Source organism: Castor canadensis, chromosome 16 (assembly GCF_047511655.1).
Source record: "Castor canadensis chromosome 16, mCasCan1.hap1v2, whole genome shotgun sequence".
Taxonomy (NCBI): domain Eukaryota; kingdom Metazoa; phylum Chordata; class Mammalia; order Rodentia; family Castoridae; genus Castor; species Castor canadensis.
In genome coordinates, this window is record NC_133401.1 from 8,467,779 (window position 1) to 8,494,447 (window position 26,669).

At 36.5% G+C, this 26,669-nt stretch overlaps 1 protein-coding gene across 16 annotated transcripts in view; it reads left to right on the forward strand.

Annotated features, from left to right (window-relative positions):
* The first annotated feature begins 679 nt into the window (after positions 1–679).
* LOC109702946 (uncharacterized) overlaps positions 680–26,669 on the forward strand; it is a 103,315-nt gene continuing 77,325 nt past the window's right edge. For 2 of the 16 annotated variants that reach the window (XR_012442761.1, XR_012442760.1), the window contains exons 1-5: positions 680–822; positions 2,116–2,164; positions 5,586–5,674; positions 7,965–8,060; positions 11,086–11,164. Coding sequence is in view for 11 of the 16 variants with exons in the window: in XM_074058312.1 (XP_073914413.1) it covers positions 22,673–24,526 (1,854 nt within the window). In the remaining 5 variants the exon portion in view is untranslated. The other 14 variants (XM_074058312.1, XM_074058313.1, XM_020188174.2 and 11 more) reach the window with 14 other exon arrangements.

Below are 26,669 nucleotides of genomic sequence, written 5' to 3' on the forward strand. Positions count from 1 at the left end.
AAAATGTCCCTTTAGGCCAAGCTTCTATAAAAGATGGCACTGACAGAGGACTAATAATGAGTAAAAATTCACATCAGCTGAAACTCAGAGTGGGACCTATTAGCAAATCCTGAAAAACATTCAGTGAAGTCAACCCCCTAAGTGAACATCTGTGTTTTGTCTGGTTCCCATTCGCCCAGGTGGATAGAAACTTCTTTATAATGCCTCTACTCTCCTCTTGTTTCAACTGGAAGATTTCATCCAGTTTCAATCAAGTACAAATCATCTCATACCCGACAGCATGAGAAGTCACACAGGAAGAAATCGTACACCTGGCCAGAGGTCTCCGGGTGCACCTGACACACTACAAGGGCCAGACAAGGCGCACAGAGCAGCACCTACCGGGCTGGCGGGTCCGACATTTTTATTCTGGCGAGGAGACAGTCTGGGAACAACATTAAAACGCTCAGGTTCCAGCAGTTGGAATGGAGCGCCCCACGCATGCACTCTGAGCGCCGACGGGAATTTCCCGGACGTCTCCGGGCGCGATGGTCGCTGCCAGCGAGTTCCAGCAGCCCAGCCCGCTAATCCCACTGCAGGTGAGCGGATCAAGCCCCAGAGCGACCTAGCCATCAGCCAGAGCTGGACTACATTTCCCAGAGTCACCGCTTCCCGACCCCAACTTCATTTCCATTTTCTCGCGAGAGTTTGGGGTTCTCGCGTCGCGAGAGGTCCGCGGCTGTGGAGGAGCTTGTTGGGTACCCGCTGGGCGGGCCAGCCAACCCGAAATCGGGTTGGAACTCGGGCGGCAGACCCTGGATCCTGAACTGCACTTCGGCTGAGGTGAGTGGCCGGAGTGCTAGGGCGGAAAAGGCCGGAGGAAGCGTCGCAGGAATTACGCGTGTGGTCGCGTCTCCTGCGGTTGGTGTGGGCGCGACAGCTTGCCAGACAACGGGGCGTGTGTGACGGAGGATTGGGTAGGAGTTGGTGGCCGTGTGTTCACCTGACTGTGTGTGTGTGTCCTACGTGCATAACTGCGTGACTGTGCGGTAGTGACAGAGTGATGGTGCTTGTGTCCGGTGTTCTCGGTGTCACTGGGGTTTGCCTGTGAAGTCCATTTATGACGGTGTTGGTGACTGTGTTGTATTTGGCTCTCTGGGTGGCTATGTGTGTGACTGTGGGACTTTGTGTGTGTGTTGTTTACATGACTGTGAAGTAAAAGTGCCGCTGAGAAAGGGGGTCAGTGACAGTGTCAGTCCCTGACAAAGTGCTAGTGTTTTATTCCTGCCCGTGTGTGATTGTATTCTGTTTAAAACTAGGGCGTTTCTAGCAGTGTACCCGATGGTTGTGACTCTGGCTGTTGTGACTGTGAAAGTGCGATTGCCTGTGACTTGGTGTGGTCGTTTGTATTTGTTAGACTGTCATCTTATGGTAGTTTAGTGGGTTACAGCGGTAAAAATTTCATTTTGATGTTTCTGGGATCATTCTGGGGCTGAGTCTATCTATGGATATGAGTCCCATGTGATTTTTCTGTCCCTCCTGAAGACTTAAGAATGTGACCTCTGTTTTGACCCTATTGGTTACCCATTCACAAGTGACCTGTGTGGCTTCATTCCTGTATCCATCCTCATTTCACCTGGGAATTGTAGTTGTAGGGTTGCTGCTGCTTCCCAGAGGTCTCTTATCTTATGGCCTTAAGGGAACTGGCAAGAAGAAAAAAGTCAAATATTTGAGTCTCTGAGTGAAGTTTAAAAGGAGCTACAGACCTGAACTTGAGAATTTTAAGAGCTGAGAGCACATTGGAAACAGGCCACTTGGAAATGAAATGGGGTTCCGGAATGGAGATGCATGGGGAGGGAGTGCTATAGGAACTAGCCACACACTTTAGAACCTGTAGCATGGCATTGCAGAACTGTCTCCAGTGGACAGTTCTGAGTCCACAAATTCATGCCTAAGACGGCCTGATTTTGGCCATTTCCCAGTAGAGAAGGGGTGGGACTGTTCTAGTTTTCTTCTGATTTTCCCTTATATTAGTGAGGAGTAGATTATGTGGATAGAGGAAGAAGGTGTGTTCTAATTAAAGCATACTCCAAGAAAGGCATAGCATCTCATTCTGTTTTCTTTTTCTGAGGGTAGAGTGCAGAGGAGGAAAATGGCTATTGTACATTCAAAAGCAAGGTTCAAGGTAAGTAAATGGATTCCTTTTTATTTCCTGAACTGCCTTTTCTTTTGAGGACATAGTAACATAATAATCTTTATTTCTTTCCTTCCTTCCTTTCTTCCTTCTATCCATCCTATAATGTATTTCGTCCTGTTTTCAAACAGGTATATCATGTACTTTTCTTTCTTTTTGAAATGTCTTAAGTCTTTTCAGATGATGGAGGGAAAAGGCATTTTTTTTTTTGTAGTTTGAGAGCAAAGAAAATGAGTAGTTATGATGGATGTTTCCCAACAGTGGTTAAGTGTAATAAGAATGGAATAGATATACATGAATTCGAAAATAAGAGCCATGTTACTTCTGACACAACAACATTCTTTTTTTTTCTTTTTGTGACAGGCTCTCATTATGCATTTTGTAGCCTGGGATAGTTGGGAACTTGTGATCCTCCAGCCTCAGCCACCTGAGTGCTGAGATTACAGTCATGTACCACCATGCTCAACATTCAAAAATCCTTTCTCATTTCTCTTTTGTTTTTTTCTTTGATTCATGGGCTATTTTAATATGTGTTTCCTTTTCAAGTATTCAGGTATTTTGAGGCTATTTCAGAAATGGGAAATGATTTTTATCCCATTGTGTTCAGAAAGTACACTTTGCATGACTTGAATCCCTTTGAATTTATTAAAATTTGTTGCATCTTAGTAAATGTTTTATGTGTACTTGAAAAGACTGTTTTCTTCTGTTTTGGGGTAGCATGTTCTGTAAATATCAGCCAGGTCAGATAAATTGTCAATGTTATATAAATCTTCTGCTGGGCACCAGTGGCTCATGCCTGTAATCCTAGCTATGCAGGAGGCAGAGATCAGGAGGATCCAGGATCCAGGTTTGAAGCCAGCCCCAGGAAAATAGTTCACGAGACTCTATTTCAAAAAAACCTTCACAAAAATTAAGCTGGTGGAGTGGTTCGCGGTGAAGACTCTGAGTTCAAACTTCAGTATCACAATAAATAAATAAATCTTCTATATGTTTACTGATTATCTGTTTATTTGTTGAATATATATCTCCTTATCACTTCTATCTGTTTCTGCTTTGTGTATTTTGAAGCTTTATTATTAGGTACATAGTATTTTGTTTTGGGGGGTTTTTTTGTAGTCAAAGTTTATTAGGAAAGGAATACACTTTCAATAGACCTGAAAGCAGGTCATCTCTTGATAATATTTTGCCAATCCATAACAGTATGTCAGTTTTTTACTTGTGGAATTCTATCTACCTTTGGGAAAATTTCTAGAAGTGGCCTACTTTTAGTTTATTTTACCTCATTTGGTATAAGGTCTACCTGAATCTGAGCAGTAAAAAACATTGGTACATTTTTCTCTTTCCCTACCTTTTCCTCCATTACATATTTATTTAAATTGTCTTACAATTTATACTGTTTTTACTTTTTTCCTCCAAATTTAGTGAGAATCAATGTCTGTGTGTGTGTGTGTGTGTGTGTGTGTGTCTGGCACTTTTCTTGACTATGATATCTCCCCTGCCAGGTAAGTATTTGCTATCTCTTTTCTATTTGGTGCCAGAGCCTTGCACATGGAACACCCCAAGCTTGAGAATCTCTTTTTAAAAAATTATTGCATTTTCTTATTCAGAATATCAGGAAGTTGTTTTTTTGTGTTCTGATATCAAAGTAGTGCATGTTTTTTTCAGTATAATTTAGGAAATATGAAAAGAGAGACCCAAAAACAAAATAACAGTTACCAAAATAACTGTCTTCTGGAATGAATTGTTCATATGTAGAATCTGTGCTTCAGGTTTTTTTTAAACTTCTTTTTATGAAAAAAAATTAAACATACAAAAGTAAAAAGTATAGTATACTGCTTCTTTGTGTACTCTACCAATCACTCATTCAACAAATAATCAATTTATGGTTAAATATATTTCATCCTGTAGATGAACTCCACTATTTTCCCTCCCTCTCAAAAAAAACAAAACAAAACAAAAAAAACCCATGGATTATCATGAAGAAAATTCACATATATAATTTTACCTGTAAATATTTTAATGCATATCTCTGGAAGATAAAACAAACCTTTTGCCTTTTTTTTTTGGCAGTGTTGGGGTTTGAACTTAGGGCTTCATACTTGCAAAGCAGGTACTCTCCTGCTTGAACCACATTTGCAGTCTATTTTGCTCTGGTTATTTTAAAGATGAGGTCTTCTGAACTATTCGCCAAGACTGGCCTTGAACCATGATCCTCCCCTCAGCCTCCCAAGTAGCTAGGATTACAGATGTGAGCCACTGGCACCTAGCATTTATTTATTAATTAATTCAATATTTATTTGTTTATTTTTGCAGGGTCTTGTGCACATACATGCAAGTGCTCCACCATTGAGCTAATCTCCAGGCTTTGATTTTTTTGAGACAGGGTCTCACTATTATCCCAAGCTGGCCTCGAACTTGTGCTCTTCCTATCTCTGCCTCTTGAGTCCTGGGGCTCAAAAGTTTTTAATTATATTACCATAGTTTCATCACTTCTTAAAAGAAAAAGAGTCAATACTATCTTAATGTTATGAAATAGCCAGTGTTCAAATTTCCCCATTGTCTATAAATATTTTGTATGTTTTATTAGAATCAATATCCAAAAAATGTCTACTTGTATAGTGTGACAATGTTTCTTAAATTTTTAAAATCTATAGGTTCTTCCACTCTTTCTCTCTTTTTTGCAGTTTATTCATTCTAGGAACAGTTTCCTTGGAGAGTTATTCATCATCTAGATTTTGTTGATTGCCTTTTTGTGGTGTCATTTAACATGTTTCTCTGTGTATTTCTTGTAATAAACTGGTATATAATGCACTTTTGGTTTTGTTGTTGTTGTTTACTTCTTTTTGCTGTATGGGGATTTGAATTCAGGCCTTGTGCTTACTAGGAAGCACTGTACCACTTGAGCTATGCCCCCAGCTCCTTATTTTTCAAATAGAGTCTCGCATTTTTGCTCAGGTTGGCCTGGACTACCTCCCAGGTGGCTGCACAGCTTATTGGTTGCTTTTTGTCCAGGCTGATCCTCCCAAACTCTGTCTCTGGAGTAACTGGGATTACAGGTGTGAGCCACTGCAACTGACCAGGTTCAGGTTTTTGGTTTGTTCATTATAAATAGTTGTACACACAAGCATTTAATTATTTGTACCTTCTAATGCAGTTGTATATGATCATTACTTTGATGATTATCTCTTTTTTATATAATTCATGTTATTTATAAATTTCATTTCAGAAATGCTGGAGAAATTATAATTTCTTTTTGCATATAGATAGCATTGAGTTTGGGGTAAGAGCCAGCACCTGTATTTTGGAGTAGGTCTAAGAGACAGGAAGAAAAGAGCAACAAAGATAATTCTAACTTAATTATGTGGAGCTTTGCAAAATACCTGCTCTCATGGTACTTTTTTCTCCTCCCCAGTTCTGCCTTTTCCAGACTCTGCACTTCTCTAAGATAGGAACCCAGAAGAGGACTGGTCATTTCTTGCAGCTATAAAAACCATGCCTCAGGTGAAGTGCTATTTCTTTGTGCCCTCTTTAGTTATTTTTTTACAGTGTGTATGTGTGTTGACATTCCTGAGTCTGAAACCTATCTGACTGGGAATATGCTCCTCAATTTGTGTCTTCGTTTTCTAATCTAACCTATTGTTACATACTAAATCAACAATCTATTGAGCATCTGTGACCAGGAACACTGATATAGCAAAGATAGAGAAGGATGTCAAAAGACACACCTAAATCTTTGAATTTCTCTTCAGTCCCTTATTTCCTAATTAGACAAGATAGTAGTTGGTCTTAACTGGGCTGAGTCTCAGTATGTGGCAAAAGCTCATGTTTTTGTTTGTTTGGGTTTTTTTGGAGAGGGGTTGGTTGGTTGTTTTTTGAGATAGGATCTTACTATGTAGCCCAGGCTGGCCTGGAACTGGGATTCTCCTCTGCTTCCTGAGTGCTGGTTTACAGGAACCGAGCATGCTGTATAAGCTAAGAGTAGTCACATGACTAGGGACTGAATACAGATCAGGCATCTTTCTAGGAATGATAATTGGTAAACACCAATTAATTTGATTATTTTGAAATTCAACATCATTTCCACGGAGGTCTCACTTTTCCAATATGACTGATTTGGTAAAATACTAGGTATTATATTAGGTAGGTTGAGTCTTGCTTTTTTGTATTTGATTATCTTTGTATGAATCTGATGGTTGTGGGGTTTTCTTGTTCTGAGTTTTTCCCCCCTGGCTTTTTTTTGTTTTTGTACTGGGGCTTGAATTCAGGGCCTTCACTTTGAGCCACTCCACCAGCCCTTTTTTGTAATGGGTATTTTCAAGATAGGGTCTCACAAACTATTTGCCCGAACTGGCTTTCAATCATGATCCTCCTGAACTCTGCCTTCTGAGTAGCTACCAGTGCCCAGCCTGGCTTTTTTTTTTTTAATGAATATTTATGAAGCGAGTGAGTACTTAGAACTGTGCTGCTAATGAAAGGAAATCCTATCTAAGAAAGAGCACTTTTGTTTTTTTAAAAAACATTTTTATTAGCAAATATTAGTTGTATAGGGGGGTTTCACTATCACATTTCCATATATGTTTATAATGCATCTTTGTTAAATTTCACCCCCTCCATCATTCTTCCTCACAGAAAGTGCATTTCTTTACAGAGCTATGTCATACAATCCTTTGGCTCTCTGCTAATATAAAATTTTGTACCTGCTTGATAATTTGTAGTAGTGGCCATTGCTATATCAGAACTGTTTTTAAGGATGTTCCTTACTCTCCACTGGTTTCTTTCCATATGATTGAAAAGCTAATTTTTAAAAAGGTGCCTTTTAAAAATTGAAAGAAAGAAAGAGGAATTCAACATTATGTGCTCATGGTTTTTTTTGTGTTTTGGGTGGTTTTACTGGGGCTTGAACTCAGCGCCTTGTGCTTGTTAGGTAGGCAGTCTATCATTTGAGCCACTCCACCAGCCCAATATGTGATGATCTTGAATGTATATGTTTGGTTTTCTTCCCTATGTTTCTCTTTCTGAGAATGATGAAAAACTACATTTAGGAGTGATGCGTAGTAATAAGAAAGATCATCAGTCACCTGCATAACTAGAAACTAAGCAATGCTTATAAGTTTATATAACCTAAAATTTTGTAATATGAGCACTTATTAAATCAGATATATTCATTATATGGAGCTGTTCTGGAGCCTATAAGAAAGATTAAATTATTGATGACACAGAAATTGCTTATAATATAATACACTGATACAGTGATTCCATAAATTCTTCATTATTATACAAATCTGATTTTATAGGATTTTACAGAAAAATTTCCCCATTATTTTTCTTATTCCTTAATAGATACAAAAGAGAAGCTTAACATTTGTTAAGATGATATGATATACAGCTTACATATTTATTTTACAGGGTGCTTATAGATCCTGTTTCTTTTAATTGGTATATTGCATTGACTTTGTTAATTCCCAGTCTTAGGTGCAGAAAATATCTACAGCAGCAGTAATAATTCAGAACATGTTAGACTTCGGAATCATCACTTTCTTTGCTGTCCCATGTCAGAAGCTTTCAAGTCTGTTTGCTCTATTGCCTCCTTTGTGGCATATTCCCTTCAGCTTCCCCTCCACTGGAGAAAAATATCCTAGGAAGATGGAGTAATAACTGTAAAGACCTTGGGGTGGGTGTTAACTTTGTAGGAGGAATGGAAAAACATGTCTAGAGAAAAGTGAGTGATAGGCTAATAAAAGTAAAGACAGTTAAGCAATTAAAAAACATAGCTAAAATTTTATTCTCTAAGGTGGTGCCCTCTGACTCCTGGCTGAAGCAAACGCAGACCTCTTCTGGAGAAAAGTAAGAGGACTTTAGAATTCTCACAAATTAAGATCAACAAAAGGTGAGCTCACAAAGATTACCATACCTGCCAGGAAACAGGTTTACAGAAGAGTGATAGATAATCTAAAGAAACAACAGATTATTTAGCAAAAACTTTTCATATTGCAATTATTAGAGGTGGATAGACACTATTGCTGACATTTTTACAAAAATAAAAATTAAGTCACAAAAATGGCAATAAGATACTCATAAAGGAAGAGATTTGAGCAATAACCAAATTATTTCCTTTTAGGTTTCGTGTAGTTACGCTGATAAATTTGACCGCATGAATATTATTCTGTTATCAAAAGACACCAGAAAGTAAGAGACAAGCAATGAATTACATGAAGATACTTACAGTGCATATAGGTAATAGTGAAACAATAGCTAGAGTAGATAAGGCTCCTGTAAGAAAAAGGTAAATAACTATTTTGAAAAAATCTGTAAAAGATATTGATAGGCAGTTTAAAGAAATGGAAAGAGCCAGTAAGCTTATGAAAAAGTGGTCAACTTCATCAGGAATCAGAAAATACAAATGAAATAGTAGGTAATACTTCACATGTTGTGCTTAGCGAGCACATCAGTCTGATAGTACCACCATTTGCAGTATTCAAGGGAGAAGTGCTGTACACCCAACACCCACAAAGGTGGAGCAACACAAGAGTCCATACTGATGAATGGATGAATAAAATTTGGTATCTCTTTTCATTTTGGGAATTGAACCCAGAGTCTCACTTGCTGGGCAAGTGCTCTACCAATTAAGGTGTGTTTCCCAGCCCTTTTTTAAAAAAATTGTTTTTTCAGATAAGGTCTCATTAACTTTGTCTGGGCTGGCCTTAAACTGAAGTTCCTCCCATCTATGCCTCCCAAGTAGTTGGGATTATAGGAATGTATCACCATGCCATCTTGGCATATCCTTACAATGGAATATTATTCAGCAGTAAAAAGAATGAAGTTCTGATACATGTATCAACATGGATGAACCTTGAAAGCATGCTTAAGGGAAGAAGGTGGACAAAAAGCATTACATTACTTTATTGTATTTATGTAAATGTCCACAATAGACAAATCTATAGAGATAGAAAGTAGATTACTCATTACTCTTAAGGGGGTCAGTATGGATAATGAAGAAGGCAGAGTGGGGAAATAGGAAGTGTTTGCTAATAGACAGAGACAACATTGTTTTTAGGGGTGATGAAATGTTAAAAGATGAGGGTGTAGTGACTGTTACATAGTTTTTTGAGTATACTAAAAACCATTGCATTGTTCACTTTGAACTGTAGGTATATGAATTATATCCCAATAGAGCTGTTTTGTTTTCAAGTGCTCTATACTGCTTTTATGGTGGAATCAATTGGCATAATGACTGTGAAAAACAGTGTGGAAATGGTTTCCAAACTTGTATGCAGTTCAGAAATAGCTGGAGTATTTAAAAAGGTTCCAGGCATGGTGGTGAATACCTGTAACCCCGGCACTTTCTGACTAAAGCACAAGAATCTTGAGTTTGAGGGTAGTATGGGTGGCACAATGAGTTTGAGGCCAGCCTGTGCTACATGGCAAGACCTTGTATCAAAAACAAACAAACAAACAAACAAAAATCCAGAACCCAAGTCACACTCCAGCCTATTAAATAATAATCTTTCAGCATAAGAACACGTATCAATATATTTTGAAACTCCTTAGGTTGTTCAGCTATTAGAAATGTTTGATAACCACTGCAATAAAACATTATTTTAAGGTTCATTACCTTTGATTATTATTACTAATATGCTTGGGTTATTTTTCTTCTATTTTATGCTTTCTGTTTACTCTTAATTTTCTACACTTCCTGTTTTATTCTTGTTTCTTTAATCAGTGTGGGGTTTTTTTTTGTTTGTTTGGTTGAGATTTTTCTTTGGGGGAGGGGGCAGAGCTGGGGTATTAACTCAAAGCTTCACACTTACTCTACCTCTTGAGCCATTAATCAAGATGAATACCGTTATGTTGTTTAATTTTTTTATTCCAATGCTGGGGATTGAACCTAGGGTCTGTACATGCTAGGCTATGCTCTACCACTGAGCTGTAAATTCCATTGTTTAATTTACAACTCCATCTTGTTTGGTTTGGAAGATTCACACTCTAAGCTTTTAAAGGTACATTTAATTTTTTATTATGTGTACCTTTTTCCTTTTTGTGCAAATGAAATTGTGTAGTTTTCATTAATTGTAGTAGTGCTTGAAAATGTATACGTTTAATGGATATTAAAACATTTATTCAATCTACATAAAATATTTTGTTCATCTACTACTCTGTAGGGATCTTGCAATGAACCATATGCCCTTCTCCCACCCCTAGGATTTCAAGACCAACAAGTTGAAAACACCGATAGATAGGACAGTGTATACCATGAAATAAATTGGTAGCCATTTTGGCAATGAGGTGAGGTGCTATAGAGAGGTGAAAATTTTACATTTCTACATAAATTATATATTTCATTGTCATAGAATTCTAATTAGGAGTGTACTAGCAGTAAAAAACTCCTCTTTTTCAACACTGGATATTATTACTAAAGATATCTTTGTGAATTTATAGGTTACAAAAAGAAAGACCATTGCTGCTGTTACTATCTGTTTGGGTGGTTAAGTCGTTATTATTCTTTGTATAACCTAACAAATTTATAGTTAATTTAACAAAGGCTAAAATTAATGGCTGTCCTCCTCCAGGACAATAAAAAAGATCTGAAGAGAGCTTTATTGACAGATTTCTCTCATCTAACTTGTTTTTGTTGTCTGTTTTAGTTCTGTTCTCTTTTAAACTTCCACAGTGGGCATTACTTTTGTTTTATAATGGATTTATTCACATAATTATTCTTTAATTTGCACACTATTCTTCCATCAAGCTTTCTTTATGGGATCATTTTGTTTATCATGAAGTATGTTAATGAAGACTTATTGTTAGTAAATGCTCTAAGTTTTTATTTCTGTTGTAAATAACCTGTTTTACTGTCATTCTTGCCTTATGATTTAACTGAATATAAAATGCTACACTGATAATTCTTCTTTTCTCAGCACTCTGAAGATACCCTGCTATTCTGGCTTCTACTGTAGTTCTTGAGACATCTGCCATCTGTTTCATTGTTGTTTCCTTGTAAGTAATCTGTGTTTTTCTGATTGCTTTTAAAATCCTTTTTTCTTTTTAAAACTTTAATATAATTGATCACATAGTTTAATTTCTGTAAGTTTGATATTCTCCCCCTCTTCCAGATCTTTTTTAACTTACATCTTTCTTGCAATGCTTTCATATAATTCAAGCATTTATGTTTTGTGTCATTTAAAAACTCCAGTTCTAGGGAACAGGTCTGTTTTTTCTGTATCTTATATGGATTGGGGCTCTTGTGTAATGAAAAAGTATAGTATTTTTTTCCGCTTTTTCATTGAGAGGCTAGACCAGGACTGAGATGTTCCTTGTCATTTTCCTTTAAGATCAAATAGATTTTTTTCCCTTTCTCTGAACTATAGGTCTTGGATAGTCCCACTTTTATAAGAAGGTTTTTTCTTAATTCCTGCTCTTTTATGGGCCCAAGGACTTGTTCTTTGGATTTTTCAGACAATTAAGACACAAACTTTTAGGCAGTTAAAGTCAGCACATATCCTGAGGGAAACTCTTGCTTTTGAGCAGGTTTACCCCTCTTAATTTCTGCTTCCTAACCATTGCAGTGGTTCTGCATCATCTTTAAGGTTGGCATACCTTTAAAGGGACAGTTGCCACATTTTATTTAGCATTTATTATTGCTTTTCAAGAAATACTATTTGCATATTAACAATATTGAATGTATTTTTGAATGTGCTAAATCTGTTTTTTTATTGTATGTTCTCTGTAATGTTTCATTTTCTTTTAAAAGATAATTCAGAAATCTCCCATTTAAGAAAATATTTCTTGTTAATAAGTTTCTTTAGTGCTTCATAAATTTTATTGGTATTATGAATAGGAATATTTTGTTCTATGACTTTCTAAATGGTTTCTATATATTCTGATATATGTTAAAGTATTGAATTCTACAAATTGATAATAAATATATATAGCTTTTCTCTCTCCATATCATCTTAACTCTTCATTTTGTTTTATCTTTTTAAAAAGCTGCATTCAGGGGGTTAAAGTGGTAGAGTGCCTGCCTAGCAAATGCAAGGCCCTGAGTTCAAACCCCAGTGCCAAATGAAATCAATAAATAAATATTTAAATAAATAACTGCATTCAATAGGACCTTTATCAGAATTTGAAAACTTTTTTGAAACCTGTTGGTACTGTTCTAATGTTTAGCTATTAAATATGTTTCTGTAGGTGTCAAATATTCTTAATTAGATTTAGGAAGAGCCATTCTGATCATATTTTTTAATAAAGAGTCTTAAAATATGCTTAATTTTCTTGAATGTCTTGAAATGATCCTATATATTTTGCTTAAATTCTTCACATAGGATAAGTTTTCTCATGTTCCTGCATTTGTAGATAGGATAAACCTTATTTGCTCATGATATGTTATTCCTTAAATATACAGCTAGATCATATGCTGCTTATATTTATTTTAATGTTTTACCTATGCTGTGCATAAGATTGGCTTAATTCTTCTGAGCTCTCTTTGGTTTTACTCTATATGTTAATTTAATTTTGTAAAATGACTGGGTAGATTTCCATAGTTTCGTATGTTCAATAACAGATAGTTATGTGTAAGTGGAAGTGTATTCTTTAGTGGTTTGGGTGATCTTGTCATATTACCATCAATCAGCAGTGGCTAAATGATGAACATTGGATACAATGAGCCACAGTTACGGTGACCGTCAGTCATCAGGTCTATTGCTTTTAAGGAGCAGAGTCATTGAACTTTAGGTTTTAAATTCTGGATTTTTTTTTCTTTTTTACTGTAAATTGGCAGGTTAAAACTGTACATATTTATGGGGTAAAAATTGATTTATGAGTATAATGTGGAGCAATTAAATCAAGCCAAGTAACATATTTATCACATCAAGTGTTTATCATGTTTTGGGGTGAGAACATTTGAAATATATTCTCTTGGCAATTTTCAAGTATAGTGTAACTAACTATATTATTAACTATATTCACCATGTTCTACAATAGCTCTGAAAAGAAAAAGACTTACTCCTCCTGCCTGAAATTTTGTACGCTTTGGCCATCATCTCCCCATTTCCTCCATCCCCCTTCCTCTGTAACCACCTTCTATTAATTGCTTCTTTGAGTTCAGTTGTCTTCGATTCCATGAATAAGTGATAATATGCAATATTTGTCTTTATGTACCTTACTTATTTCACTTATCATAGTGTTCTCCACTTCTATCTACATTATCACAAATGACTAAACTTCTTTTTTAAGGCCATCTATCTATCTATATCACACTTTCTTTATTCATTTTTTTGTTGATAGATACTTAGATTATTTCCATTTCTTAGATATTACAAACATGTGATTATGGATATCTCTTCAGTATTCTGATTTTATTTCCATTGGATAAATACTCAGTAGAGGGATTTCTGGAGCATATAGTGATTTCAATTTTAGTTTTTTGGGGAAATTACAGTTTTCCATTTGGCTATGCTTATTTACACTACCATTAATACTACAGAAGAGTTCCCTTTTCTCCTCATCCTTGACTTATTTTTTTTATCTTTTTAGTAACAGTCATTCTGACAGTGTAATGTGATATGTTGTTGTGTTTTTCATTTCCTTGATGAATAGTAATGTTGAGCATTGTTTTTCCTCTGTTGGTCATTTGTGTACCTTCATTTTAGAATTATCTATTTGGGCCTCCTTGCCTATTTTATAATTTGTTTTTGGGTGTTGTTGTCTTGCTGTTGTTTGAGTTACTTATGAATTTTAGATATTAGTATCTAAATAGACATACACAATGTGCAAATATTTTTTCTCAATCCATAGAATTCTCTTTACACTATGAATTGTATCCTTTGCTGTGAAGAAACTCTTTAGTTTCTCTAATTTTTTTCCTCCCCCTTTTTTTGGTGGGGGTGGTTTGAACTCAGAGCCTCATGCTTTCTTGGCAAGTGCTCTACCACTTGAACCATACCTCCAGCCATTTTTGCTTTAGTTATTTTTTAGGTAGGATCTTGTGTTTTTTCCCAGGCTGGCCTTAGACTGTGATCCTCTTAGCTAATCCTACGCCATCCTGATTAGCTGCGGTCACAGACACATGCCATCACAACCAGCTTATTGACTGAGATGGAGTCTCACTAACTTTTTTATCCAGGGTGACTTTGAATTGTGATCTCATCCTCTTAAATATGCATTACAGGCATAAGCCCCCACACCCCGACTAATTCTATGTTTGTTAAAAGCTTGTGTTTTGGGGGTTAAATCCAAAAACTCATTGTCCAGACCAATGTCACTTGTCATTTCTTTCTTTCTCTCTCTCTCCTTCCCACCCCACCTCCCGTCTCTTTCTCGTCTTTTTCGCTTCCTTTCTCCTCTCCCTCCATTCCCTTCCTGCTTTCTTTCCTACTTTCCTCCCTCCCTCCATCTCTCCCTTCCTTCTTTCCTGAAAAGGTCTTGCTGTATAGCCTAGGCTAACCTCAAACTTGCAATTCTCCTGCCTCTACCTCGTGAGTGCTGGAGTTACAGATATATGCCTGACATTCCCCTACATTTTCTCCTGGCACTTTTACAGTTTCTGGTCTTATATAAAGTTCTTAATCCATCTTAAGTTGATTTTTTACATAGGTATAATTTCATTTTTCTGCATGTGGCTATCCATTTTCCCCACACCATTTATTAAAGACATTATGCCTTTTCTTATTGTACATTCTTAACACTTCTGTTGAAAAACAGTTGCCTATCTGTGCATAGGTTCATTTCTGTACTCTCTATTTTGTCTCATTGGTTGATATGTTCAGTTTTTTTGTTTGTTTGTTTTTGTGGCACTGGGGCTAGAACTCAGGGCCTCATGCTTGATATGCAGGCACTCTGCCACTTAAGCCACTCTGCCAGCCCTTTCTTTTGAGGGGGTGGTGTTGGGTATTTTTTCAAGATAGGGTCTTGCGAACTATTTCCCTGGGTCTGGCTTTGAACCATGATTCTCCTGACCTCTGCCTTCTGAATAGCTAGGATTACAGGTGTGAGCCACCAGCACCCAGAAAATATGTCCATTTTTTTTTGTCAACACCATACTGTTTTATGGTTTAGTAGTACTGTCCAAAATAAGGTAGTGTGATACCTCCTGATGATGTTTTCTTCTTGCTTTGTGATAACTGGCTTTTTGGAGTCTTTTGTGATGCCAAATAAATTTTAATTTTTTTCTGTTTCTATGAAGAATTACATTGGAATTTTGGTAGGAATTGCATTGAATCTGTAGATCACTTTGGGTAGTGTGGATATTTTAATTATTCCGGTCCATGAACTTAGGATATCTTTCCATTTATTCGTGTCTTCTGTTTCTTTCATCAATATTTTGTAGTTCTCATTACACAGGTCTTTCACCTCCTTGGTTAAATTTATCTCTAAATATTTTAAGTTTTTGTAGCTTTTGAAAATAGGATTGTTTTCTTGATTCACTTTTCAGATTGTGTTTTGTTAGTGTATGGCAACTACTGGGTTTTATTGATTGATTTGGTGTGCTGTAACTTTATATTTTTATTAGATCTCATGGCTTTTTGATAGAGTCTTTAAAGTGTTTATACATAAGATCTTCTAAGCAAACTGGCTATTTCACTCCCTTTTCCCCCCCAATTTGGATGCATTATATTTCTTTCTCTTGCCTAATTGCTTTAATACTTCTAATACTCTGTGAAATAGAAGTGGCAACAATAGACATCCTCATCTGTTTCTGGTCTTAGAGAAAAGGCTTTGATTTTTCACGGTTGAGTTTGATGTTGGATGTGGGCTTCTCAGATATAGCCTTTATTGTCTTGAGATAAATTCCTTATATACCTGATTTGGCCAGAGTTTTTATTATGATACGACTTTGAATTTTGTCAGGTGCTTTTTCTGACAAAAAAATCAAATGAAATTATCATATGCCTTTTGTCTTTCGTTCTGTTAAAGTGATTATCTGTTGATTTGTGATTTGTGTATATTGGATTTTCCTTACATTCCAAGGATAAATCTCACTCGATTATGGTGAGTGCTTTTGAATTTGGTTTGAGATATATATAGTTTGGCGTACTGCGACTTGAACTCAGGTCCTACACCTAGAGCCAGTCCACCAGCCCTTTTTTTGTGTATTAGGTATTTTTGAGACAGGGTCTCCAGAACTGTTTGCCTGGGCTGGCTTTGAACTGCGATCCTCCTGATTGCTGCCTCCTGAGTAGCTAGGATTGCGGGTATGAGCCACTGTGCCTGGCTTGGTTTGCTTTATTTTGATGAGGATTTTGGCATCTGTGTTTATCAAGGATATTGACCTGTATTTTGTATTAATGCAATGTCCTTCTCTGGCTTTGGTATCAAGGTAATGCTGGCCTTGTAAAATGAATGTGGAAGTATTTCTTCCTCTTCAATTACTGGAAGAATTGATGATGAATTGGTATCAGTTCTTGAAACATTTGGTAGAATTCAATAGTGAGGCCAGTAGGTCCTGCTCTTTTCTGTGATGCCAGAACTTTTACTACCGATTTAATCTCCTCACTCGTTTTGGTTATTCAGATTTTCTGTTTCTTCATTATTCATATACCAATTGTATATGTCCAGACATTTATTCATTTCTTCTAGGTAACCCAATTAGTAGGCATATAATTGTTTATTATTCTCTCAATGGTCTTTTATTTCTGTGGTATCAGTGGTAATGTCTCTCTTTTGTTTCTGATTTTGAGTCTTCTCTGTTTTCCCCTTTCAAAACACCTACTCATAGTTTTGTTGATCTTTTAAATTTTTCTAATCTTTATAGGGGTTTTAAATGTATCAGTTCTGATCTTTATTTCCTTCCTTGTGCTAATTTTGGGCTTAGCTTGTTCTAATTCCTTCAGTAGCAATATTAAGTTTTTGAGGTCTTCCTTATTCCTATAACCTGTCTGCCTACAATTGCTTTAGTTGTTATTCCTTGTTCATATTTTAAGTTCTTCATTGACTCAGTTCAGGAGTCTGTTGTTTAATTTTCACATACTTGTTTTCCAGATTCTACCTTTTATTGATTTCTGGATTTATATGATTAAGATTGACATAATTTCAATCTTCTTAAATTTACTAAGGCTGTGTGTGTGTGTGTGAGTGTCCCTTAATAGGTTATGTATCCTGGAGAATGAATGTTCATGGCTGTGTCTTCTGATGTTGGATGGAATGTTCTGTGTATATTCTTTATGTGTTTGTTAGGTCCAGTTGGCCTAAAGTGTTACTTAAGCCCAGTTTCCTTATTAATTTTCTGAGGGCTGGCATGGCTCAATTGGTAGAGTACTTGTCTAACAAGTACAAGGCCTTGAATCCAATCTTACTACTGCAAAAAGATTTTTAAAAATGCATGCTACCTTATTAATTTTCTGGCCACCATTGAAAATGGGATATTAAAGTCCCCTACAATTACTACATTTAAACCTATCTCCCCCTTCAGATCCTTTAGTATTTGTTTTCTGTATTTTTTTTGGTGGCACTGGGGTTTGAACTCAGATCCTCATGCTTGCTAGGCAGGCACTGTACTGCTCGAGCCACTCTACCAGCCCTTTCTTTTGTTGGGTATTTTTGAGATAGAGTCTCACGTGTTTTCTGTATCTTTATGTGCTTTGATATTGGGTGCATGTATACTTAGAATTGTTATATCTTCCTGTGAATTGAACCCTCTATCATAATGTAATGCCTTTCTTTTTGCTTACAGTTTTCTACTTACAGTACTTTGTCTAGTGTTAGTTGTATTATGTACTTTTGTGTTTCTGTTACCTGAGTTCCTGAGAGAACAACTTAAGGGAGGAATTATTTATTTTGGCTCACAGTTTCAGAGTGTTCAGTTCGTAGTTGCTTGACACTGTGACATTGGGCAGGACATCATGGCAGTGGGAGCCTGAGACTGAGGAAATTCTTCTCCTCGTGTTAGACAGGGAGCAAAGTAAAGGAGAATACAGGAAGAGGCCCAAATATGTATAGCCTTCAAGGACATGCACCCATTTGACCTACTACTGCCATCATATTATGAGTCCTTCAAGGTAATACCATCCATTAGGTCAGAGCCCCTCAGGGATGTGCTTTACTAATCTAGGTGTTTCTTAATCCAGTTAGATTGAAAATTAACATTGGCTGTCATATGTATGACTACCCCTGCTCTCTTTTGGTTTTCATTTGTGTGGAATTTCTTTTCCTTCACTGTCAATGTATATGCTCTTAAAGTGAGGTGAATCTTTTATATGCAGCATACAGTTAGTTCTTGTTTCTTTTTATTCATTAAATTACTGTTTGTCCTTTGGAGAATTTAATTCAATAAAATAGCTGGAATAATTACATTCAAGGTAATCATTAAGAGGTAAGGACTTTATAGTTGTTTTATAGATCCTTTTTTTTTCTTGCTCGCTGTCTTCCTTTGTAGATGGCTAGTTTTTGCAGTTGTGTTGCTTAAATCCTTTCTCTGTGTGGTAGCTACTAAATATTTTTGCTTGGTGGTTGTAACAAGGCTTAAGTAGAATATCTTATAACAGTCTGTTTAACTGAGCTGATGACAACTTTGTGTACAACAGGTCTATATTTTTACTGCCCTTCCCCACATTGTTTTGATGTTAGAATTTACATCATCTTATAATCTGTATCCTTTGATCATTTATCTTAACTCTAGTTGTTAACAGTGGTTTTTTCACCCTCATACTAGAGACAGAATTGCCTTATACACAATGATGGATTCTCAGTAAGTAAAACTTCCATTGTTCTAGTTGTGTAGGCAAAGAACATGGAGTTTTCCTTTTTTTTCCTCTATTTCATATTGCCTATCCTCTGTATCATTAAATACTCTTTAAAGATATCCCAAATTCAATGATATCTTACCACCTCCTTAATCATCTGGGTCTAAGTCATTTGGATTGCCGTATCCTTCCTACTTCTATCCACCTAGTTGTGCACTTTCTGACTGTCCTTTCATTTATTTAGATAAAACAACCAGAATGACTAATTTTTAAACAAAAGTCATTTCCTGTTATGTTGTTTCTCATGACTATCCAATAGCTTCCCATTTCAGAGTAAAAATCAAATTTCTTAAAATAGCCTTTTCCTTTGAGGTCAAAGGATCTTCCCCCTTCATTTGAACTGTGGTCTTGGATAGTTTCAATTTTTTTAAGAACCTTGTATTTCTGGTTTTTTTGTTTGTCTTTAAATTTCAGGTACTGTGGATAAACCCAGCACTCCTGCAAGCTGTGCAAGCACTCTGCTACTTGAACCATGCCCTCAGCCCATTTGATTTTATTTCTTTTTGAGACTCAGTCTACCACTACTTTTGCCTGGACTGGCCTTAACTTAAACTTCATTTTTTTCCGACTGGTAATTTATAGACTTAGGCAATTAGAGGTTGCAAATGCCGTGGGGTAGATGCAACCAGAGCATGTTTACCTCTAGTTCTCACTTCATGGTGGTGCCTCTAGGTTTGCTTTAGTTTCTCTTTTAAAATGATGCTTTTACCCAGTATTTATTTGATGTTCTTCATACAATCTGATACACAATTCACATAAAAATGAATCCACTATTACATGTAATACGTAACAGTTTAACTTCCATTCACTAGATTCTCTCATGAAAATTTTGTCAACCTCTACACTCCCCAGGCTATGAAAATTAGTTTTCTATTAACGTAGCTTTGTCTTTTAAAGAATCATATAAATGAAATAAAAATATCTAGCCTTTAGGATCTGGCTCTTTTCATTTAGCAAAACATATTATTACATGAATCAATGGTTTCTGTTTATTGTTGGATGGTTAAAGAACTTCTGTAATTTCCAGTTTAGGGGCTATTATTTCTAAAGAAGCTATAGTATTTGGTGTGTGGACATTTCTTTGGATATAAGTGTAAGTATCTATGAATATGATGGCTAGATCATATGCTCAGTATTTGTTGAACTTTATAAGAAACTACCAAATTTTTTTCACCATATTGCATTTCTTTTCTTTTCTTTTTTTTTTTTTTTTTGCAGTACTGGGGCTTGAACTCAGGGCCTTCACCTTGAGCCACTCCGCCAGCCCTATTTTTATGAAGGGTTTTTTGAGATAGGTTCTCATGAACTATTTGCCTGGCCTGGCTTCAAACCACAATCCTCCTAATCTCTGCCTCCTGGGTAGCTAGGATTACAGGCATGAGCCACTGGCACCTGGCTTCACCATATTGCATTTCTAGCAGGAGTATATAAGGCTTTTTGTATTCTTTTTCTTGATCTATATTTCCATCTTTTAAGAATCTTTTTGTTGTTGTTTTTCAATAAAATTCCTAGAATCTGTGTTATTCCCACTCCTTCTGTGGTTTCAGATAACTCCCCCCTACACTCCTTACTTTCTAACATGCTCAGCAATCTACAAATTACAGAGATCTCACATTGTTTTAACCCTCTAACCATGCTTAGGAAATCATAAAGATAGTCTACTTTTATGACCTCATAGAGTTGGACTGGAATAGACAAGTAAATAAGAGAATACATGAGACAAGGCATGAATAGTGAAACAAGATAAAGAAAAGCAACTCAGTATCTTGTTTGAAAAAAAAGGGGAGAGCTAATGATAAACATGGGTAGTATTAGAAAGCATGCAAGAAGCAAGGCAATTGAAGTGATAAATAGGATCATAAATTTAGTAAGATGTGCTTTTGTTTCCTTAGGTGGGGAAGCCACAGCCAGACATCCAACTCTAGAGTGGGAAGAAGGGTTGACTTTGAGGGGACAGCACAAAGGTACTTAGGAGGGAAGTGTGGTGACTTGAGCCCTTATAGACCTTTTTTGTCTGTTTTTTTCCTCCTAATTTACAGTTGTCAGATGCTCTTATTTACATGGATTGTACAGAGTGCTAGACATTGTTTAAAAATTACAAAAATAACTTCAAGTCCTGGATGATTTATCTCCTATAAAGATTTAAGTTTTCCACTCTTGAATTACCTTAGTCTAGATTTCTCAGTTTGAGGTGATTAGCAAAAATGATTGATAGCATTAAAAGCATGCCCCTTTAATCCCAACACTTGCCTTGCTGAGGTAGAAGATCACAAGTTCAATGCTAACCTTAGCTGCATAGTAAGACTTTACACAAGATGTTTTAACATCTTAACCCTCAGAGATTTCAACCCAATGTGTGGAAGATGTATAATAGGCCCTGTTTTTCAACTATTGTTGCTCAGCTTTAATAAACATTTCAAAACACTACTTAGTTTTTCTCCCTCTCTAATGCCTTGTCCTGAATTTTGAGACTTCCGCCTAAGCAAAAAAGTGAACCCAAAAGTTGGGTCATTTCTGAGTTGTCATATTTTTCACCATTTAGACCACCAACTCTTTCTTCCAGTGTTCTCCAGAGCCTTCATTCAGGAGCTTTTCATACTTGTCTAATTTTTGTAATTTGTTTTACTCAGGAGTGTTGGTCTAAACTAACAGAAATGCATTCTTGAGATATAAGAACAGATAACAAAATTGAGACAAGTCTCACACCAAGCAGCGCAATGAAATGGAACAGGCTCTAGCTAGCTCTAAGTTGGTAACAGCCTTGTAACTTTTTTCAGAACTGAAAAGAAACTACCATGTTTGCAAATGGGGATCAATGCTGAGAAGCTAATCATACTATGGAGAGCTTTGTGAAAGTCACCGGAGAGTGTGGATTTCATTTTAAGTTTACTTTAGTAACTATTTAAGTCGGTGACCTAGCATACATAAGGTTCTGAGATCCATCCCCAACACTTAAACAAATTTAAGCAGAGATAGCAAATCACAATCTGAACTAGTTAGTAGGAAGTATTAATATTAGTGTTCTCCATGCTCTTTTTCTCATTCACTAGATTCAGAGTCAGTTTTTTGGTATGTATATATATAGAGAGAGAGACATAAATAATTTTAAAAAATTCTCCACCTTATTTTGATCCCCACCAATATTTGAAAAACATTGACTTGAAAAGCTTTCTTAAGGTGGGCATGGTGGTACATATCTGTAATCCCAGCACTCAGGATATTGAGGTAAGAAGAGTGCTGATTTGAGAGGCCAGTCTGAGCTACATAGATAGAACCTGTCTCCAAAAATTAGAATAAAATAAAAAGCTTTCTTAATTGCTGTCCTTTTCCTCTCAAGTGAGCTTTCATTATTCTCAGATCTCTCAAGTGCCCTTTTTACATGTTAATATAGGAGATAATTGTAAGCAAATTTTTTCAAACTCTTGGTGATGACATTACTGCACTGCCAAAATCAGTTTAACAGATTTTGAGTCTGTGAGAGAGACAGAAATAGAAAAGAGTAGAATGTTATAGACTAGGAAACAGTAAGTATTATTCTTATGAAATTTTATGTGCATCATAGGATTTGATGTGAAAGGTAAGCATTAAAATACTCAAAAATACTGATATAAACCTATTATTATAGGTATTTACCTTTTCTGTTAGAGAAGTTCTCTTTCTCTTGTATTAGTTCCTCTTGTCTTATCTTTCAGACTTGCCTTCAAAGTGCATAATTAAGGACCTATCTCCAATAAAACACATTAGTGAAACAGAAGTATGTCAATGGGAAATGAGTGACAGGCTTGAAACCTGTGGACTTGCGGAGACCAATTCCAGAGATTATTTGGAAGTCAAAGGCAAGTTGGAAAAGCAACAAGAAAATCAGAGGGAATATTTCAGGCAAGGGATGATCACATATAACAAAATGTCAATTTTCAACCAGCATAGCTACATACCTCAACATCCAAGATGTCTTTCTTCAGAGAAGCCCTATAAATGTAAGGAATGTGGGAAAGCCTTCAGACGAGCCTCACACCTGACTCAACATCAGAGTATTCATACTGGTGAGAAACCCTATGAATGTAAGCAGTGTGGGAAAGCCTTTAGTCGTGATTCTCAGCTCAGTCTTCATCAGAGACTTCATACTGGTGAGAAGCCCTATTCATGCAAGGAATGTGGGAAGGCCTTTACTCAAAGCTCACAACTTATTTTACATCACAGAATTCATACTGGTGAAAAGCCATATAAATGTGAAGAATGTGGGAAATCCTTTATTCGTAGCTCACAACTCACACGACATCAAAAAGTCCATACTGGAGAGAAACCTTATGAATGTAAAGAATGTGGGAAGGCCTTTACTCAGAACTCACAACTTACTTTGCATCAGAGACTTCATACTGGTGAGAAGCTCTATGAATGTAAGGAATGTAGAAAGGTCTTTACTCAGCTCTCACAACTTATTCTGCATAGAAGAATTCATACTGGTGAGAAACCCTATGAATGTAAGGAATGTGGGAAGGCTTTTATTTGTGGTTCACAGCTTTCCCAACATCAGAAAATTCATAATGGGGAAAAGCCATATGAATGTAAGGAATGTGGAAAAGCCTTTATTCGGGGTTCACTACTTATGCAACATCAGCGGATTCATACTGGTGAAAAACCCTATAAATGTGAAGAATGTGGGAAGGCCTTTATCCGTGGCTCACAACTTACTCAACACCAGAGAATTCATACTAATGAGAAACCCTATGAGTGTAAGGAATGTGGAAAAACCTTTAGTCATGGCTCACAACTTACTCAACATCAAAGAATTCATACTGGTGAGAAACCCTATCAGTGTAAGGAGTGTGGAAAGGCCTTTAATCGTGGTTCACTCCTCACTCGACATCAGAGAATTCACACTGGTGAAAAACCCTATGAATGTAAAGAGTGTGGAAAAAATTTTAGTCGAGGTTCAGAACTTACTCAACATGAGAGAATTCACACCGGTGAGAAACCCTATGAATGCAAGGAATGTGGAAAGTCTTTTATTCGTGGCTCACAGCTTACTCAACATCAAAGAATCCATACTGGTGAAAAACCTTATGAATGTAAAGAATGCAGAATGGCCTTTACTCAAAGTTCCCATCTTTCTCAACACCAGAGACTTCATACTGGTGAGAAACCCTATGTATGTAATGAATGTGGGAAGGCCTTTGCTCGTGGCTTACTGCTTATACAACATCAGAGAATTCATACTGGTGAGAAACCGTATCAGTGTAAGGAATGTGGGAAGGCCTTTATTCGCGGTTCACAGCTTACTCAACACCAGCGAATTCATACTGGAGAAAAACCCTATGAATGCAAGGAATGTGGGAAGGCCTTTAGTCATGGCTCTCAGCTTACTCTACATCAGAGAATCCATACTGGTGAGAAGCCCTATGAATGCAAAGAATGTAGAAAGGCCTTTACTCAGAGCTCACATCTTTCCCGACATCAGCGAGTTCATACTGGTGAAAAACCTTATCGATGCAAGGAATGTGGGAAAGCCTTTACGCGTGGTTCACAACTAACTCAACATCAGAGAATTCATATCAGTGATAAAGCTTTTGACTATAAGGAATGTGGAATAGACTTTAGTCATGATTCACAAGTTTTTATATGAATTATGTGATTGTTTATGATTAGCATGGAGAGAGCTATCTCTGGTCATCCATTATCAGTAAAGAATTCCAAATGTGAATATGGGACATGTTTCTCATAAAGCTCAGCATCCAAGAATTTAGATGGGAGAATAGAATTGTTAGTGTAAAACACACTAGGAAAAGCTTTCATTACTGGAACACTACTAAACAATAGCAAATTAAAATGGAAAATAATTGTTAATGTAATAAATACAGAAAGGCCTTTACCCTTTGCAAATGTCCTTTTCAACATTGTCTTTGCTCTACTAGTTGATTTCCTTTATGAAATTTATCATAAGAAACCTTTGCTTTGGTTTAATCATTTGTAAGATAGACCTAAGACTGATACTTTTGTAAGATTCTGGGAAGTATTATGGGTTACTACATGTAAAAAGCTCTTAGGTCAATGTCTTGAGCATACCATACCACAAATGTGAAGTGCTGTTTTCACTATTGCTATTTTAGAGGGTGAACATGAGAGGAGGGCACTTGTGAGTGTATTTAATATCAAGAAATCATTTATCTCAGATTATTTGGATAGGGGCACTGTATGATGTTTTGAGTGTGATAAAGCTTTCTTTGAAATCTCATCTAATTTAGCAGAAGGGGAAATTCATACTGTAAAGAAACCTTCCAGTGTTAATCTGCAGATTGTTGAGCAAAAATGAATTTAGGAGAGATGTGAAGCAGTTTCTCATGAAGTCCAAATACTTGTATTTTACACTATTTCTGACTTCAAGAATATTGTTTAGAAAAGAAAAACTAGTAGTCAAAATAAATCTACCAGGAAATTCCTAAAAACTTTAATGTGTTCCATTTGAATTAAACTAAAAAATTGACATTAACAAACATTTTGCAATAGAAATGATTAAAGAAAGGAGTCTTCTACCCAAATGTCCAGTTTTCCTTCTTTGATAACAATGTCCATATTTCCCTTCTTTAATCTTGGGCTGAAAAACTTTCTCAGTCTCCCTTGCAGGCTGACATGATAGAAATGGTATTGTGTAAAATATTTAAGAAATTCTGTTTCTTCTTTTCCCTAGCTACAATGCAGACATTTAAGGTTATCCCTGATAGTCTCATGAGGACTTTGAGAATGGTGTCTGGGTGTTGTGGATGGTGGAGCAGAAATACAGAAGGATTCTGCAACCCTGATGATTTTGTGGAACAGTCATGCCAACTCTGGTCTGCCTGCCTCCGTATTTCTTTATATAAAATTAAAATAAACATTGTATTTGTTGATATTGATGTGTTCTCTTAAAACTTCTCTAAAGCCATAAAAATGTTGAACCTTGAAGTGGGTTTTGAGGGTTAAAAAAAAAAAACTCAAATGTTACATTAATAGGGCCATGAAGAAGGTGTATCTATCCAAATGGGGCTACAAAAACTGAATATTCCTATTTTTTAGGCATGATATTTGATCAGACTGCCTTTCCCTCCTACTGCATTGTAAGGCAGATGTGGTAGCAATCAGGCTGCACTGTTAGAGAAAATACAAGGAGTGATCCAAATGGGGTGTGCTTATCATTTCTGACTTCTTTCAGTAATGTCAAAAGAGATGAATTCAGAGTTGAGGTAGCCAGGCCACTAGCAGCAATTGGAAATTGAATAACTTTGTTAAGAGATGCTGTCTCTGACAACAAGCACTCAATCTTCTTTTTTTTTTTTTTTTTTTTTTGATGGAGGGTTCTGGAGTTTGAACTCAAGGACTCACACTTGCTAGGCAGGCACTCTACCACTTGAGCCACTCCACCAGTCCTTCTTTACTTTGGTAGTTTTGAGATAGGTTCTTGCAAACTATTTGCCCATGATGGCTTTGAACCTTGATCCTCCTGATCTCCACTTCCTGAGTAGCTAGGATTACAGGCATGAGCCACTGGCATCCAGCTCAATCCCCTATTCTTATTGAAACCAGTTACATTGGTTCAAAGGGACACCTTGAACAAGAAGTGAGACCATTGCTCATCTTTACAAAGGCAGTGAGTATGCTGGCAGATGTGAATTTAAATATGATTTCCATATCCATGCCTATTGTTCTCAAAATTAGTTACATTTATTGAGTGCTTATTCTAATCAAACCATATCTTTGATAGTTTGGGATATACCAGTGAACAATTCTATCAG